General features: G+C 38.8%; 1 protein-coding gene across 1 annotated transcript in view; it reads left to right on the plus strand.

Annotated features, from left to right (window-relative positions):
* Positions 1-18399, plus strand: part of ACSS3 (acyl-CoA synthetase short chain family member 3) — a 142500-nt gene that overhangs the window by 18826 nt on the left and 105275 nt on the right. Inside the window, exon 2 of the mRNA XM_025438990.3 lies at positions 12077-12221. Within this exon, the coding sequence (XP_025294775.1) occupies positions 12077-12221 (145 nt within the window). The remainder of the gene's footprint in view (positions 1-12076; positions 12222-18399) is intronic.

Raw genomic sequence — 18399 nt, forward strand, 5'->3', positions numbered from 1 at the left:
GCCTGAAAGGTGGCTAGTATGATTGAAGAATTAAATTTTGAATTATACTTATTTTTAATTAATTAAAATTTAAATTTAGCCTGCTACCTGTGGCTATACTGTTGATCAGTGAAGAGACAGACTATTTCCATCACCACAGAAATTTCTATTGTACAAGGCCTCCCTAGAGACGGGATTGGCACAGTTTTTCTTTAAGAGGCCAACTAGTGAATATTTTTGGTTGTGTGGGCCAGCTGGGCTACATTGCAAGCACCAGTTCTGCTGTTATCAAGCAAAAGCAGCCACAGAGAATACATAAACAATTGAGTGTGGCAATAAAACTTTATTTACACAGATTGTGGCCCACATTTGGCATGTGACTATAGTTTGCTGATTCCTCTTGAGCCCTGGTTGCTTTGATATGCATTCTTTTCATCCTCTTCCTCTTTTTTCTCTAAAAGTCTCTTTTTCCAGTCTTTCATATTTCTCAGACCCCTCCCTGCCTTCCGTCTCTATCGCCACGACACTGTTATTACAAGTAACCTTGCTACAGTCACCCTCCCCTTGTGTCCTATTTCACCCCATCATACCCATTGCCACAAAACTGTGCTTTCATAACTTATCTAAGCCAGTTTCCCCACTTGTAAGTGTGTATAATAGTAATTGTGTGAGAGGGTTATTGAAAGGAGTCAATGTGTATAAAATTGTGCTTGTGGAGGATACAGAGTACTTTCATATTAACTCCTCAACACAGAATAAATGGTTGTGACTTGGAGCCTGTTTGAAGTCCACAACTATGGACCTTGGGTAAGCTGCTTAACCTCTCTGTGCCTCAGTTTCCTCATCTGTAAGATGAGGATGATATTAGTGTATATACAGAGTCAATATGACAATTGAATGGATTTGTGTTTACTATTTGCAGTATTGTCATGGAACAGAGTAAATGCTATGTTGTTGGTTTTTGTTTTGTTTTTGTGGTTTTATAGATGGAGGAAGGAAAACCTAGGCATGCTAATTTGCCTGCAGTCCTACAACTAGTACTTGTCATGCCTGAAATTTGAACTCTGGTTTTTTGACCTCAAAGTTCAGACCTTTACAACAACTATACTATAGTCCTTTCAACATCCACCAGTTCCTAACCACATTCCCCTTGCTGGAATTCTCTCTTTAATGTACTTTCATCCTACTTAGTTTCTACATCTGCTAGGAAATTTGCCACATTTTGCTTCCTATTATAGTTATCGCAAATCATTCTGGCTTTTAGAGTGGTGGACATGTTCGCAATTATATTTTTCCCCTTTTCTTTACAGTCTCAGGTCTAGCCAATAACAAATTATTGTTAAATTTGTTGGATAAGGGATGCCTGGGTGGCTCAGCAGTTGAGTGTCTTCCGCTCAGGACTTGATTCCAGAGTCCTGGGATCAAGTCCCGTGTCAGGCTACCCTGTGTGGAGCCTGCTTCTCCTTCTGCCTCTGTCTCTGCCTCTCTCTGTGTGTCTCTCATGAATAAATAAATACAATATTTAAATAAAATAAAATAAATTTGCTGAATAAAAACCTTTTGAAGAGAAAATAATTATTGATAGCTAACATTGGTGGTTATAATCTGCCAAAGTCTGCCTATAAGATAATGAATTATTTCCTATCATGGTTTTACATTCCTCATTATTTTAGTTATACATTTAGTATTTTAGTATGTAGATAGCCAAATATAACCATCATCTTTGAATTTTTTTCAATATGTTATACTTGAGTTTATTTAACTTTTGAAAAAGAGCTTGAACTTTTTTCTGAAATTGTGCCAAAATAAAGACACAAATAGGTGGTCATCAAGAAAGGAAAATGTAGTATGACAAATCCAAGGAAGGGAGCTCCTAGGTAAATTATAAGTTAGGCTTTCCAGTTATTTAATGGCAAATGTCCATCCAGTACAGAAATCAAAAGCTGGGACTACAGAGAGGTTTGCAGCATTGTGACTACCAAATATAGTTGTGCTAGAGGAAGCTTTCACAGTGATTTCTTATAGATTGAAATATGGTAGTTTGTGGAAGAATTTCATAGGTGACACTATTGAAAATACAGTGAATTTTATTCTTGAAATAGGAAGGAGTGGCGAAATTGAAAAGAACATTTTAAACTTTACCAATTCCACTTTCTGTATCTGGGTAATCAAAATCACAGAGTAAATGCTATCAATTTCTTCCTCTGAAAGAAGTCTTTTTTTTTTATTTTTCTTTTTAGTGCCTGAGTTTTATTTCCTTTTATTATTTTGAAAACCAACTTAATAAATACGTGCCCAAATAACAAAATTTTAGCTCTCAACAAAGAGAAGGTTGGTAATCCTGAGAATTGATGGGAAAGAAGAATCTTGTGAACGTTTGGCACTAGTTTCTCTTGGTACCTAGAGATCAAGACTGTGGAACTTGTCAACCTTTTAAAAATCCTTCAGATATCTACCTGCGTTCATCCACTCAGCCCAGTGTGTGAGCCAAGCACACACCCCAGTTTAACTCATTTGATAAACAAGGTCAATGTGAAATACAGGGTGGACCAATGTCAGATATTAGAAAGACAGGATTCAGGGGAGGCTAAGTGGAAGAAGAGAAGTCAGATTCAAAGAAGTTTCTCTCTGAAGAGCTGAGGCCAAGTTTTTATGCTGATGCAAACTAGCAGAGGTTAATGAGGGGAAGAAATGACACATAAGGAAGTCTAGAAAGAATTTCAAGAGCTTTCTTTCTTTTTTTTTTTTTAAGATTTTATTTATTTATTCATGAGAGACACACAGAGAGAGGCAGAGACACAGGCAGAGGGAGAAGCAGACTCCATGCAGGGAGCCCGATGTGGGACTCAATCCCAGGACCCCGGGATCACTCCTTGACCTGAAGTCAGATGCTCAACAGCTGAGCCACCCAGGCATCCCCAAGAGCTTTCTTCTTAATGGAGCTCCTTCTGAAGACTCTCAGCTCCACCTCTGTGAGCTCAGACACTGATGATGGTACATGGTGACTTCTTTTCAGGGACATCGAACATTCCTATAGTGGCTACATAATTATACCAGCTGACATTACCCTGGTTTTGTTTGCCCTGGAATGTATTCCTCTGCCTCTTAAACTGTGAAATATGACAATTTTAAATTTTGTTTGAATTTGCTAAAAGTGATGGGTCTGAGAACTTTTCTATCAGTCAGGATAGACCAGGTTGTGCTGCAGGAATAAACAGCCCTCAAATATCCCTAGTTTAAAATAGTCCAAGTGGATCTCATTCATGTAATTTTATCTTTTGTTACCCAGGAGATTTGTTCATGTCATCTGTCCTCACTCAAGAATACAGGTTGATAGTGCAGTCACCATTTGGAATGTCACTGGTCCAAAAATTTGGTGGCCTAAGTTTTAGTTTCTTAAAACCAAGTTTAGATGTTGTCACAAATATACGAAATATTCCTTTTCACCAGAAGAAAATTGAAAAGAGATATTTTTATTTAATTATTTTTTTAAATCAGCGGTAGGTAGGATGATATGGAGTTAATGATTCAGTCAAACCAAGAGCCAAGCAATCTTCTGTTAAAATTATACTTTTATTTAAACATATTTAAATCATCTATTTACTACATAAATGCATGTTAGTAAAAAATCAAACCACACAGTATTTATTATAGAAAAATATAGACTATCCCTTTCATACTGCCCCATTTTACCACTATTAAGATTTTCTAGAATACTGCTCTAGACTCTTTCTTGTGCTTTTGTGCAGCACGGAGATAAACCTACAAGCACCTTGCTCTGACAAAATGAAAAGTACTGTATATCTTTATATCAATCCAGTGGGAGAAAAATGACATCTCATATTTTAATGTTCATTTTCCTCATCATCAGTGAGGCTGAGCATCACATCTTTTGTTCATTGGCCATTATCATTTTTTTCCCTTTATGGATAGTGTGCTGTGAGTGAGATTCTTTACCTACTAGATTTTACATTTTTTTCATATTGATTTTCAGGTATACTTTATATATTGTTGAAGTTAGAAATATGTTTTCCCGTTGTTATTTATGTTTGAAGTATGCCTTTCCCACTTCTCAGCTTTATACTGTCCTCTATTTTATATATATGTATATATTCATACACACATACATGAACACCTACATGCACACACATACACACATACATTCATCTGAATGTCCAGGTTCAGGTAGCTAACTGGAGTGCATTTCAGAATCCAGATCTTAGCTTATGTGTCAGTGAATACCAATTTTTAGTACTAGAGTCCTGTGATTGAGAGAAAAGAGAGGATTTCCAGGTGGCAATCGTATGTAGGGTTTCTAGGCCTTCTGGAAGTTATATGGGATGTGGTTCTGTTCTACAAGTCTTAAATATTTTAGAGGTTCATCCATGTAGAAACTCTCCCTATTTCAGAAAGTTAGACTGGGCTGGTGAAAGCTTGTGTGATGTGTATATAAGTGTGAGTATATGTGTCTGGCTTATGTCTTAATTATTCATCCAAACACCAATGGCCCATTTTTTATTCCTACCTGCCTCTGATAGTGAAGCTATTTCAGAGTTGTTGAGAGCCTTTTGGTGAGCTTTTTAATTATCTGATTAGGATGTATAGTTCCCCATAAATGTATTCTATGGTATGGTTGTATGCTTTTTTTCTACACATGGTTTTCTTTCTTTTATTCTAATTTGACAGTATATAAGATGTCATGGAAATCTTTCTGTATCGGTACACTTGGATCTACCATGGTTTTCATGACTTCTGGGTTTAGCAGCCATTCTGTTTCTCTTTGCTTTATATTGTCCAAAATTTGCTACTGCCCTGATCTGGTGCTAGCACCATTTCTAGTGGTTCTGCTATTACAGTCAATTTAATTTCAGGCTTATGTATTTTTCTGTTATTCAAGTGAGGTGTAGGGTACATTCAGATTTTTAAAAAATTTTCTACAGAAAGAATCCCGGGCTGAGATGGGTAGAGTACAGAATATGAAGTTTTCTCCTTTCTTTTTTCAACAGAACTAAAAGCTGACTGAGTTCTTTTTGTTTTCGTTTTTTAAGATTTTATTTGTTTATCCATGAAAGACACAGTGAGGCAAGGACATAGGCAGAGGGAGAAGCAGGCTTCTCACAGGGAGCCTGATATGGGACTTGATCCCAGGACCCCAGGGTCACGACCTGAGGCAAAGGTAGATGCTCAACCACTGAGCCACCCAAGCGTCCCAAAAGTTGACTGACCTTAAAGAGAGAATTATTTGCAAGACTCTACCAACAGAACATTGTAGTAGTTGTATCCAGAAACTACATAGCCCTGGCAAAGATTCTGATATATATGTGGGAATATGTATGCACAATATATATGGGAAGAATGGAGCATCACGAAAGAATGACACTAAGCATTGTCAAAAATCTATAGTTGTACAAAAATTGATGCTTGTAAAATGGACTATGGCTAAATAAACTAATATAATTGTACCATCACATCGTTATGTGTGTGTATCTACCTATATATTTATACACACACACGTATATCATACAAAATGTATATGTAGTATATACTATATAACATATATGTATTTTATACACATATGAATAAGTTATTGGCATATGTCAAGGATCAGTCTAAAAAATAAAACCAGAAGAGAGTATTACGAATTTTCTTAAGGAAAAAATTGCAAAGGAAAATGATGAGTGAGTTTATTTGACTACATGCAAATTTCAGATATTTCTATGTCAGGAAACACCATGAATTTAAATTAGTGAATAACTTGAGAGAATAATTTGTAAAATGTCAGATTTAAGTTCAACATTCAACATAAAGAACTTTTAAGACTTGCTAAGACATTGTACTTAATACCAGTAGTCAAACCAAAATTAAAACTATTTTTCACTTCTCAAACCGAAGAAGATTGAAAATAATCTGTATTTGGAGGATTCTGATAAAGTGGAATTTCAGGTATTGCTGATTGTAATATAAATTGATTCAATATTTCCAGAAGGAATTTAGTTATTTGATGTATGTATTTGATTGTGGGCATCTTGCCTGCAAATGTAATAAAAACAATTTAACCAATATTTCTCTATAAGAAACATCATTCCAGGATCATTTAAAATAATGACAGTATGAAAGGCAATTTGCAACAGTACAGGGTTAACTTTATTATTGAATAGCCATTGAATGGAATATTATGCCATCATTAGATGTGTTTTTTTTTTAAATTTTTTGAGCACTTGGATAAAAGCTAATACTGGAATCTTAAACATAGAGGCAAAATATTTACATATATAAAAAATAAAATACTCAGGGTATATTTTCTCAGTTGTCTACAGTGGGCATTAGTTATTTAATAATCTGGGGAGACAACCCATTTAAAACCTGCTCATGAATTTAGAAGGGACAGTGACGAGACAGCACATAGAAGGCATTCAATTGACCTTTACTGAAATGATTTGATTTAGAATGAAATAAGAATCTTGTCATAGTAGAATAATCAAATCTTTGGGCCAGGAGGCTGTTTGTGGGTCACCTGGTCCAGTCAGCCACAGTAAACCCATCTTTAAGTTTAGCCCATTTATATTGGTATATTCATTAACTTACCACCTCTGGAGCCATGCCAATTTGTTATCTCCTGCAACAGTTCTTGTTTGACACTGCTTTCAGGCCTTGCCATTTATTTCCTTTCTGTCTGGCCTAAAGGGTACCCTGAAAATTCTTTAAATATCTTTTAAGGGTATCCTTAAAAAAGAAAACCCTAGGATAACTTAAATATGAAACTACTATATATTTTCAAATGATTGAAAAATAATCTAAAGTTCTTTGAAAAAAAATAAAGTTCTTTGAATATTGACTGTAGAGTTCGTGACGTTTAAGGGTTTGGTTCTCTAATTAGGCTGCCTTGAGCAAGTTACTGTCTGATAAATTTCCTCGCAGGTAAAATGGGGTTTATAATAGTACCTACTTCATGAGGCGGGGTTGTTGTTTGATTAAATGAACTAATACACATGAAATGTTGGCTTAGAATAAGGGATCAATAAATGTTATATATAAAAATTAGTGAAAGGGAATAAAGGGAAAGGAGAGAAAATGAATGAAAATATCAGTGAGGGTGACAAAACATGAGAGACACCTAACTCTGGGAAATGAACAAGGGGTAGTGGAAGGGGAGGTGGGCGGGGGGTTGGGGTGACTGGGTGATGGGCAATGAGGGGGGCACTTGGTGGGATGAGCACTGGGTGTTATGCTATATGTTGGCAAATTGAACTTCAATAAAAAAAAAGTAAAAAAAATTAAAATGAAAATGTCTGGATTCAGGACAAGATGGAGAAATGTACTTTCCCCCCTATTCATCCTGTTAAAAACAGAGGAAAACCTAGGTCATTATATATAAAACCCACATAAGAAGACTCTGAAAGGTAGAGAGAACAAACCAAATCATCTAGGAACTTTGAGACATGAGAAATGACGTGGTAATGAGTTCCTTGGGTTTACTTTTTGTCCTATATATCCTGGATTGAGTGCTGGAGAAGCAGGCACCCAGAAATGCCAATAGGTACAGGAAAAAAAAAAGAACAAGCCCCCCAAAAAGCCTGTCTCTGGATTTTAGATAGTAACCACCCTAACCCAGCTAAACACTAGAGAAAAAGCTATAACCCCGATCGCATCCTTACCCGTGAAAACCTGGTGCAGAGTGTAGACTTGTGCTCTAGCCAGCCACCGCAAGCACTGCCACCTGCCCTGGTGACGTCAGAGGTTATATTGCGAGTCAGACCTTTCATTCTGGCTGAGGTAGAGAGGTTAGGAGGCTCTTCCACTGGCAGTGTCAGGGGACACCACATGGGGACAGTAAAACGATGCCTCCTCTCAGCCAGGATAGTGTCATAGAAGCCTAGGGGGATCCTGAACTTTCACCCTAATCCAGCAGTAATGAGATACCCCTCACCCCCACCTGTGTCAAAGGAGGCCATTAGGGAACCTGGGACTAATGCCTGCACCTGGTTGTAATGAGGCCTCCCTGTCCTCCACTGACACGGTGTTGGGGGAGGTCTGGAATACAAATAGGATCTTTAGATAAGCTCTCAGAGTCTCATAATAAAATACCCACAATGTCCAGGAGACAACCTCAGATTGCTTGCTATTCCGAAAGCCAGGAAAATCTTAACATGAGTGAGAAAAACAATCAATAGATGCCAGCACTGGGATGACACAGAGATTGCAGCTATGTGATGAGGACTGTAACACAGCCATCATGAAAGTGCTTCAACAGACCCTTATAAGCATTGTTAACACGATGTGATGAGGACTGTGGTGGAGACCTGTGCAGAGGCCTTTGGAACTGCTTAGGGAAGGGTGAGGGTAGAGGTAGAGGACAGCCAGGGAAAGAGCAGCTGACTGGATGCAAGAATTACACATTCTGTGATTCACTGAAGCTGGAACGTAGGAAGCTGGATGGGGAGAAATAAAGCTGAGATGAACGGGCTCTGCAAGCCATTGGAAGATGCACAGTGTTTATTTTTTTATTTTTATTTTTTATTTTTTTATTTTTTATTTTTTTTAGATACACAGTTTTTATTCCGAACTTCATGGAACCGTATTAAATAACTTGGAGCACTATTTGGTATGAGAAGATTTACATGGAGGGAAAACATTCTTTAAAAACTCCTTTTTTAAAAAAAAATTTGAGTATTGCTGATGCCCAGTATTGCATTCGAATCAGGTGTACAGCCTAGTGATTGAACTTCTCTATACATTATGCTGTGCTCACTGCCAGCGCAGTGCCATCTGTTACTGTAAAATGCCATTATAGCATCATTAACTCTATTCCCTATGCTGTGCCTTTCATCTTCGTGACTTATTCATTACAAAACTGGGAGCCTGTATCTCCTACTCCCCTTCACCCATTCCCCCACCTCCTTCCCTCTGGTAACCATCAGTTTGTTCTCTGTTTTTATGGTCCTGGTTCTCCTTTTTTTGTTCATTTATTAATTTGTTTTCTTTTTTTTTTAGGTTACACATATGAGTGAAATCATATGGAAATTGTCTTTCTCAGTCTGACTTATTGAGGAAAAACAATCTAATAGCATGGAGAAATGACTTGAGGGGATGGGCTGAGGCCTGGGGCAGGGAGATTAATTAGGAGGCAGTAATTAAAAAAAAAAAAAAGGCAGTAATTCTGAACCAGGTTATCAAAGAGACAACTGAACACTTACAGAGCTTAATGTGATGTTACATATGGCCGATTGGATGTGGAAAATGAAGGATCAAATTGAACTCTGGGGTTTCTAATTCAGGTCCCTGTGTGCAAGGTTGTTCCTTGAAATATGGAAAACAGGAGAAGGGGAGGATTTGCATTTGGCATGGGGCAATGGGTTGAGGTGGGGTGAACTGACTATACGTGTTACTCTTTCCAAATAGAGATGTTGTTGGGGAGGAAATTTTTTTTACTCTATCCTTCTAGGTTCCTTTGGCTGATCTGTTAATTAAATTGACATAAAGTGAAATTAACAGGAGGAAAAACTAATTTTGAATGTATGAGAGCCTCACATAGACACGAGAGATTCAAAGATAGATCTATGGAGGCTGAGGTGAAGGGAGTAGGGGCCTAGAGCTTCACAAGGAAGGAAGACAACTCAAAGGAAGATGGAAAGGCAAATATTTGTTTGCCACACAGAGACCATGGGACACAGAGAGGAATTTAAACAAATGTGCCCTGCCGAGCCCTCCCCACAGCCTACCATGCCTCGCCCATATTCTTTGTAGTTATCTTTGGTAATAGATCTTTTCCTAGACCAGGCCTTCTAACTAAATTCTTAGAGGCAGTTAAGGAGGGGAGGTTAAAGGTCTTCCTGAGTCTTTTGGGTGTTGATTGTCTTCTGCTCAAAATAAGCCACATGTCAAAGTAGCATGTTTGGGGAGGCTCATTCTGAAACCCTTCAATGTCCGGCAGACTGTTGGCTATGAGGGTATGGAGCTCAGAAAGGAGGTCAGGGCTGGAGCCGAAGATGGAAGTTGAAGCCATATGAGTATAAAGATTACCCAGGGAGTGTACGCTGCGTGAGCCAAGGAATGGATATAGGACCTTAGGAGTCATGGTCAAAGATTTGACAGAGGAAGAAGATCCCAGGAAAGATGTTGAGAAGGAATAAGTAAAGAGGTAGGAGAACAGTCAGCGAATGATAAAGTGAATTCCTCATGTTCTTTAGTATTGAGAGGCTCCTTCTTTTTGCAATGTCATGAGCATAATTAATTATTGGGCACAAAGTGTGGTAGAGTAGAAATTGTAGATAAAAAGAAAGAGAATAATGACAACTTCGAGAAGTGTTCCCGCAAGCCAGTATTCCAATATTCTGTTTCAGAAGCAGAAATAAAAGCCAAAAAAATATAAATAAATATTTTTGTGGGAAAATCCTATAAAACATCTTTCCTTATTTCTGCCACAAAATGTTGAGCAAACTATCTTTGTTTCTTGGCATATTAGCTAATTATGACCACAATGCTGCATATTAAGTAATCCTAAAAATGTCCAAATCCTAACATATTCAGCTGTTACATCCGTGTAGCTCTAGGTTGTCATGGGGTCAGATGATCTAGGATGGGCATGACTGGAAGCATGGCTCCAAGACATATATCTGACTGGGTTAGGTTCCCCTCTTCTTTTGGGCTCTACTGCCACCTGCAAATGTCTGGTTTGGGTACCAGGCTGCGGAGGAGCTGTAGTATCCAGGAAGCTCTTCTGGAGGAAGTAGAGGTGAAGGAGAGCAAGCCCAGTTGTGCAAGTGCTTGAAAAAGCCTCTGCTTGAATCATGTCTGCTGATTTACCAAAGCACAGTCCCATGGATGAGCCCAAATCAAGGGAAGTATTCTCTACTCATGGAGGGGGGGCAAGGGGAAGAGACAATACTTTTGCACAAACATTGAATTTGTCACACTTGGCGATTAAGAATCTTTACATCAGTTACTTTTTGTGCTGTGCTGTCAGGTAGTCATATACAGATTATTGAAGTGTATAGGGTCATGACCCTGATTAAGTGATCCCTCCTCCTGCCGAGTCCTGTGTGTGTAATTTCTTGATGCTGCCACTAAATCTATAGCTGCTTTTAATTCACTGCCTCATTTCCCAACAGGGCTTTTTGAGGGAAGACCTGAAGGTGATACTCAGCTCTCTGACATGACTTTTTCTTCTTGCGTCAATGTTTTTTCCCTGTTACTTTGCATTGTTATAATATTTGCTAGCCTGACACTGGGACAAATAGACCGTTACTGTACTTGAATACTTTATTTTAGTCCCTTCCTCCTAAAAATGTGACAAGTGCAAAGCTTTTTCTTTTGGAAAAATAAGATATATTTACCTTAAAAGGTATCTACATCTATCTACATGATGTCTGCATTTTCAAAGGAAGGCATTGATCAGTTAGAAGATGAAAAGCACTAAATTGGGAAGGTCTTTGAAAAAAATCTATTAAAATTTTATATGCATGCCCATTCTTTACTCAAATTATGAAACATCTTAAAGATGCAGAACAGAGCTTATTCTTTGTGCAACTGGAAACATCACACTTACTTAAAACCAAAATTATATATATAATGTCTTTAAAAAAGAATTAAATTTTCCAATAAGTTTGTCTTTTCACAGCAGATACCCAGACTGAGTCATACATCTACCATTTGTTCTCTCAGCCTAATGCTTGCTTGGCCTGCACTGCTATTATATACAATTCATTTCATCCATGTAACATAGATGATTTTGGTGCTCTATACTTTAGTTTCGTCCTAAGCAATAAAATCCACAAAGTTGTCACCTTGAGCTGTGAGGTCTATTTTCCTAGTGCACACCAAAATAAATACATATTTATTAAGATAAAGATGTCCCTCCTGTACCATCTTAAATATCTACTTTGTAGACATCATTACCTGGCATAGCATGCAAAGGGAAACTCTATTTTAAGGGCCGCGATGCCAAACTAGAAATCTAGAAACTAGTTACACTAATTTATAGTTAAATATAGTTAACTAGTATAAGTATAGTTAAATATGGAAACAAATATGGAAACTAGTTAAGAAACTAGTTAATATTTTGCAAAGAATTATTAACCTATACCTTTCAATTTTTCAGGTTTGTGGAAGGAATGCTTAACATTTGTTACAATGCCATCGATCGCCATATTGAAAATGGTCAAGGAGATAAGATTGCTATCATCTATGACAGTCCTGTTACAAATACTAAAGCAACTATTACCTACAAAGAAGTTCTGGAGCAGGTAATATCATAAACTTTCTATATGTGGTATTTGGGAATCATTCAGAAGTTACTTAAATAATATGCATTTGCATTGTGTAACCTTTATTTCACTTAATTCATTGACATACATTACTGTGGTTTCCTTTTGATGCACAATGGAAGAACTAGAGGCATGTTAACTCATGTAGATAGTTTTTTTCCCTTATATTTGTATGCTACACTACTGAAAGATACTCATTTTACGGGGAGAGGTTAGCAAGCCTCTAAAAATATGTTTAAATCCTCTCCAGGCCTGTGCTCCCACCCATGCTGCCATCACGTTAGTCCAGCTACTTTTTGGCTCTTGTACTAGCGAAGCAGCCTCCCAGCTTCCCCATTACTGGCCTGCCCTCCCATAGGTCACCACCTAACGTGGCATCAGAGTTTTCTCCTTAAGAAACAACTAGTTAAAAACCTTTTCTTTAAAAATTACTGTTACTTAGAGGGTAAAATCTGGACCCCTGCGGTGTAGAAGCCATTTGGAATGAAGCGTTTTCCCCAACCTCATTTCTAGACATTCTTGGACATGCACACAACTGTTTTTCACCCTGTCATGCCCTCAGGCACATCTGACTCTACGGGTCTTCTTACAGACGGTGCCTTTCTCTTATTTGCTCTTTTTGTTTTGTTTGTTTGTTCTTTCCCATCTGTGTAGTTCTCGAGTGAATCACAATATTGGCAGATGATTTATGAGATTTTCTTTTAACATTAGGGTAGAAATGAGGTTTCAGAAGTAATTATAAAAGTATTTGGGTATTGGGGACTGTGGAACACCTATTCTAGCTCCATTGGGGTCATTTATTTACATATGATTTAAAGAGAGATAATAATGTAGGGAAGGGTTTCTACCTTGGTACTATGGACATTTTATTATTTTATTTATTTTATTTTATTTATTTTATTTTTTAATATTTATTTTATTTTATTTATTTATTTTAGAGAGAGAGAGTATGAGCAATGGGAGAGGAGAGAGGGAGAGAAGCAGACTCCCCACTGAGCACAGAGTCCAACACGGTGCTTGATCTCACACCCTGAAATCATTACCTGAGCAAAAATCTAGAGTTGGATGCTTAACTGACTCAGCATGCTGGACACTATTGACATTTTAAGCCAGATAATTCTTGTTATGGCATACCGTTATGTACGTTGTAGGATGTTTAGCAGCATTCCTGGTCTTTACCCATTAGATGCCAGTAGCTCCCCTCCCACAGTTGTGATGACCAAAAATGTCTCCAAACATTGCTGAATATCCCTGGGTGGCAAACTAGTTACTAGTTGAGAACTACTGGTTGAGCAGAGTCAGTCATACTAGGGTTTGCAAGCATTTACTTTTAAATTAAGGCTTTTGGAAGCACATTCTCTTCTTTCTTTTGGTTAAAATACCTACTTAGGGTTGCTACCTGATTTTTAGAAAATTTGGTCAACTTTCCTTGACTCCCTAAAATTATATCCTTTTGCATCAAAAATGTTCCTGTTCAGACTTCCAAGAGATTTCAAAAAGAGGCAACTGGGACCATCCAGTGTCTCAATCCTGAGTTTTTGGGAACAATCAAGAGAGAAATTTACACCAGTTTCACTCAAGCTGGGTATCAGCAGGTGGTATCAATGAATGCCAGCTTCAGCTGATTTAAACATAAGAGGAATTCATGAAAAGGGAAGACTGAAGAACCAGGTTCAGAATAACAATACACCTCCAGGGAGAAAGGGCAGAGGTAAAAATTTAAGGAGAGCCCACAAATTGTCTGGTAATTAGACTTGCTGACTCACATTAACCTCGTAGGCTGACATAGGAGGAATACCTAGTTGGCCAGTTTCAGGTTACATGCCTGAAGTACCAGGTGGTGGAAGAAGAAATGTCTTCTCTTCTTTTGATTTCATAGTAGGAACTGGAGCCCTGGCTCCGGTAGGACCCATAGTGGGGGAATTCCAATCTAGTAAGAAGGGAGTTCAAATGCTAGGCAGCCCAAGACAGAACAAAACAAAATAATGCCACAATTACACAGTTGGGTACTTTGTATAGATCTGTAAGTGTGAACTCTATTTTCAGAATGAATTATACAGAAACAGAGCTCACCCTGAGGCTGCGGAGAGAAGGAATTCCATTAGCGAATGACCTTGGTATTCATCTGAGGCCACGTTTTATTATAAGAGATAATGTAAATTTCCTATAACCTGTTGTACCCTGTGTTTTATTTCAGGTTTGCAGTTTTGGCTTTTAGATGAGGTTTTGTTTGATTAAAAGCTTACTCCTATGATTTGGGCGTATTGTCACTGTTTCATTTTATTAATATTAAGGCCTAAGACACTGGTGACTCTTAATTAGCATACAGAGTGGAAAGCTTATTTTATATATTTCCAAATATTCTCTATATACCCATTTTGAATTTGATATACCATCATCAGAGTCAAAGAGAAAGCTTTAGGGAAACGTAAGATAAGGACAGTTAAATAATTTACTCACTTGTTATTTTTTTTTTTTTAGAATCAATTGCATAAGTGTATATAATAAACACACACACATTTTGCTTAGAAGCATTTCTGCTAACTCATCTTGATTTTCTAATATTGAGTCTAGACTCTCAGACCCTTTTGAGGTTTGTACTTGTTCATTGGTTTCGGTTTAGCCTGACATCAAAGTACTTTAAAGGCCTGTTTCTCTCACCTGCTGACAGCTTCTGATTCCCTGGGCTTTTCTTCTCTAAAAGTACTAAAGGGAGAAGTGTTAGGAAAGAGGGAGGCATTGTGCTCCACTTTGATTATCTGCTCCTGGTTCCCTGTGGCCTTTATTTTATTAAGTAGAGAAGACAGAGAGAGAAAGATTTAATGGTAATGCCATTGAGAACAAACAAAGAGAAGCGGCTTTGTACTTTACTTGTTTTCATCTCCCTTGTCTCATTTATTGGGAGTTTCTGGCTAAGTAGAACTTGATTAAGGTAGTTAGCATTTCTTGTTTAATTAGGGAGCAGACAAATTTTAGGCTAAATTGTTTCAGTGACATGAAGGATCTGAAGATTTTACAGAATGATTCAGAAATAGAGCTTTTCCCAAACTGTCACCTTTTATGTAGATCTGATCATTTACACAAGCCTTTATTAAGATTTTTTGTAGAGAGATTTGAGCCTGGTTCAAGATCCATTTTTCATTCATTCAACAAATATTTGTTTTGTATGCCAGACCCTGTTGGAAACAAGTGATACAAGGTGAATGCACCCATTCCCTCACTTTAAGGAACTAAGAGCTCCAATGTGAATGTAATAAAGGTTACGTTAGAGGGAAGTATTGGGTTCTCTAGAAACCCATGGGAAGGCATGCAGCTCAGCCAACTGTTAAGACAGCAGAGAAAGGCTTTCTGGAATAGTCACTGCCTAAAATAAGCCCAAACAAACAAAAGTGGGAAGGGAGATCGTGGGAAGGAGAGTCCTGCAGACAGAAGGAATAGCACATACAGATATTCCGGGAAGGGAGAACCTGGTGCCTCCGCCGTAGCTTTGGCACAAGATACAATCACGAGTGGTTAGGGAGGTAGGGCTCCAGGGAAGCAGGCTCAGGGAACTCCGAGTGCCACACTACAGATTTGTGCTTTCTTCTGAGACCATGGAGAGAAGAAAACAAAAGCCACTCCTCCCTGGGACCTGTGGTTCTACACGATCAACTCCTGTGACCTTCGCCCCAGCCCCACTGCACACCCCAGGCCCACTGTACTGCACACCCCAGGCCCACTCACTACACAGCCCGACCCCACTATACTGCACACCCCAACCCTACTAAACTACACACCTCAGGCTCGCTGCACTTCACTGCACACCCCAGGCCTACCTCACTACATAACCCAGGCCCACTGCACTGCACACCCCAGGCCCACTGCAGACCCCAGGCCCACTGCACTGCACACCCCAGGCCTACTTCACTGCACACCCCAGGCCTACTTCACTGCACACCCTAGGCCCACTGCACTGCACACCCCAGCCCCACTGCACTGCACACCCCAGGCCTACTTCACTACACACCCCAGCCCCACTGCACTGCACACCCAGGCCCATTGCATACCCCAGACCCATTGCATACCCCAGCCCCACTGCACTGCACACCCCAGGCCTACTTCACTGCACACCCCAGGCCCACTGCACTGCACACCCCAGGCCTACTTCACTGTACACCCCAGGCCCATTGCACACCCCAGGCCCATTGCATACCCCAGCCCCACTGCACTGCACACCCCAGACCCACTTCACTGCATACCCCAGGCTACTTCACTGCACATCTCTGGCCCACTGCACTGCACACCCCAAGCCCACTACACTGCATACCCCAGGCCCACTGCACTGCATACCTCAAGCCCACTGCACTGCATACCCCAGGCCTACTTCACTGCACACCCAGGCCCACTGCACTGCACACCCCAACCTCACTGCCTCCTGCAGCTAACTTTCAGCTCGCTCCACTCCCAACTTAGAGCCTTTGTACTTACCCACCTTCTGGTTGAAATAGTTTTTCTTCCAGATATCTTATGGTTCGTGGTTCCTAAATGTTATTTTCCATGATACCTGGATAAAATTTTCCCTGGCCATATTAAATACAAATGTTTCCACATCCACATCACTTTGGACCTCCCTTTTCTGTTTTTTTCTTTAGTTTTGCCACTTATTAATCAGTCCCATTATTTATATTTTACTTAGCTGTCCTCTTTAGGGTTTCCTCTTCTAGAATGTACTTTCCATGAGGGAAGGTTTTCTTGTTCTGCTCGCAGAGCAGCGACTGGTACATGTTGAACATGTGTTGAATGAATGAGTGAATGAATGAATTAAATACTATTTGAAATTTCTAAATGTCTCTAACTTCCTCTATTGTGAGAATGTCTCACCTGTGAATTGTATCAGTAATATAACTCGAGCTTCCTTCTAAGTAAATTCTGACCTGTGAAGGATTGTAGCTTATTTACATTTGGCTTGAAAGTTCAAGATGAATATTTCCACCATGAATTTTCTACACTTAAAACTGAAATCTGCATTCCAGGAGAAATGTTTATGCTCATCACATCCTTCTCTTGGTAGCTCTTTTCAAGGTAGCGCTTATATCAAACCTCAGTGAAATAAAGGGGCGTGTGTGAGCATTTATGTTTGTATTTGGATGTGTTGATCATATACAGACAGTATTCATCATGTTTAGAAATTCCTACTTTGAATTTCTTTTCTGTATCTCTATTTTCTAATTGTTTTTTTTTTGGTATTTAAACAATTTTGATTCTTTTAAATTTATTTATTATTTATTTATTTATTTTAAAGATTTTATTTGTTTATTTGAGAGGGAGAGAGAGGTAGCGAGAGAGAGCATGAGCAGCGGAAAGAGGGAGAAGTAAACTCCCCACTGAGCAGGGACCCTGACCTGGTCCTTGATCCCAGGAACCCAAGATCATGACCTGAGCCGAAGGCAGACACTTAACCAACTGAGCCACCGAGGTGCCCTCAACTGTGAATTTTTATTTATTTATTTGCTAAATAAAAACGTGATCACTAAAAGGCATTTGAGAAATTTTCACAAATATATGGTACCAGAAAAACTGATAAAACCCAGTGTGTGCTAAATTTTCTTGATTTAATTCAAACTGAAAGTGTCTATTATCTCCACTGAAGGCAATTCTTTGAAATATAATTATGGTAGCAGTTGTAATTATGAAAGTTGCATAATTTGGAGGAGAGAATTATTCTAAAGTCAAGGGCCATGTCCCATGAGAAGTCCTCCCTCCAACTCTGCCCTTTAGGATGCTCTTTTCAAAGTATGAATTCCATCTTCTCAGAAATACGTCAGGGTAAGATAATCTGATATTTCTTTGTCACATCATCAGCATTTCCTTAAGCAAGAACCTAAAATGCAAAAACCAGAACATGCAGACTCAGCCCTGCCGGTGATTGCCTTGTTGAGGGGAAGGAGTACAACAGTGCATGGCTTAGTTGTCTTTGTTTAATCTTCTTAAATCAGCAGTAAAAACTTCAGCTGTACTACAGTCAGCTCTGCTAAAAGGTGTATCTCTGTAAGGCGAATTCCCTTTTCCACGCTGTGTGAGTAGGTGAATGATGCTGGTATGAGATTGAATTTACAGTGGTTTGTGTAGGTTTTTTCCTAGCATGCCTTTTTTTTTTTTTTTTTTTTTTAAGCATGCC

The sequence above is a fragment of the Canis lupus genome, chromosome 15 (assembly GCF_003254725.2).
Source record: "Canis lupus dingo isolate Sandy chromosome 15, ASM325472v2, whole genome shotgun sequence".
Classification (NCBI taxonomy): Eukaryota; Metazoa; Chordata; class Mammalia; order Carnivora; family Canidae; genus Canis; species Canis lupus.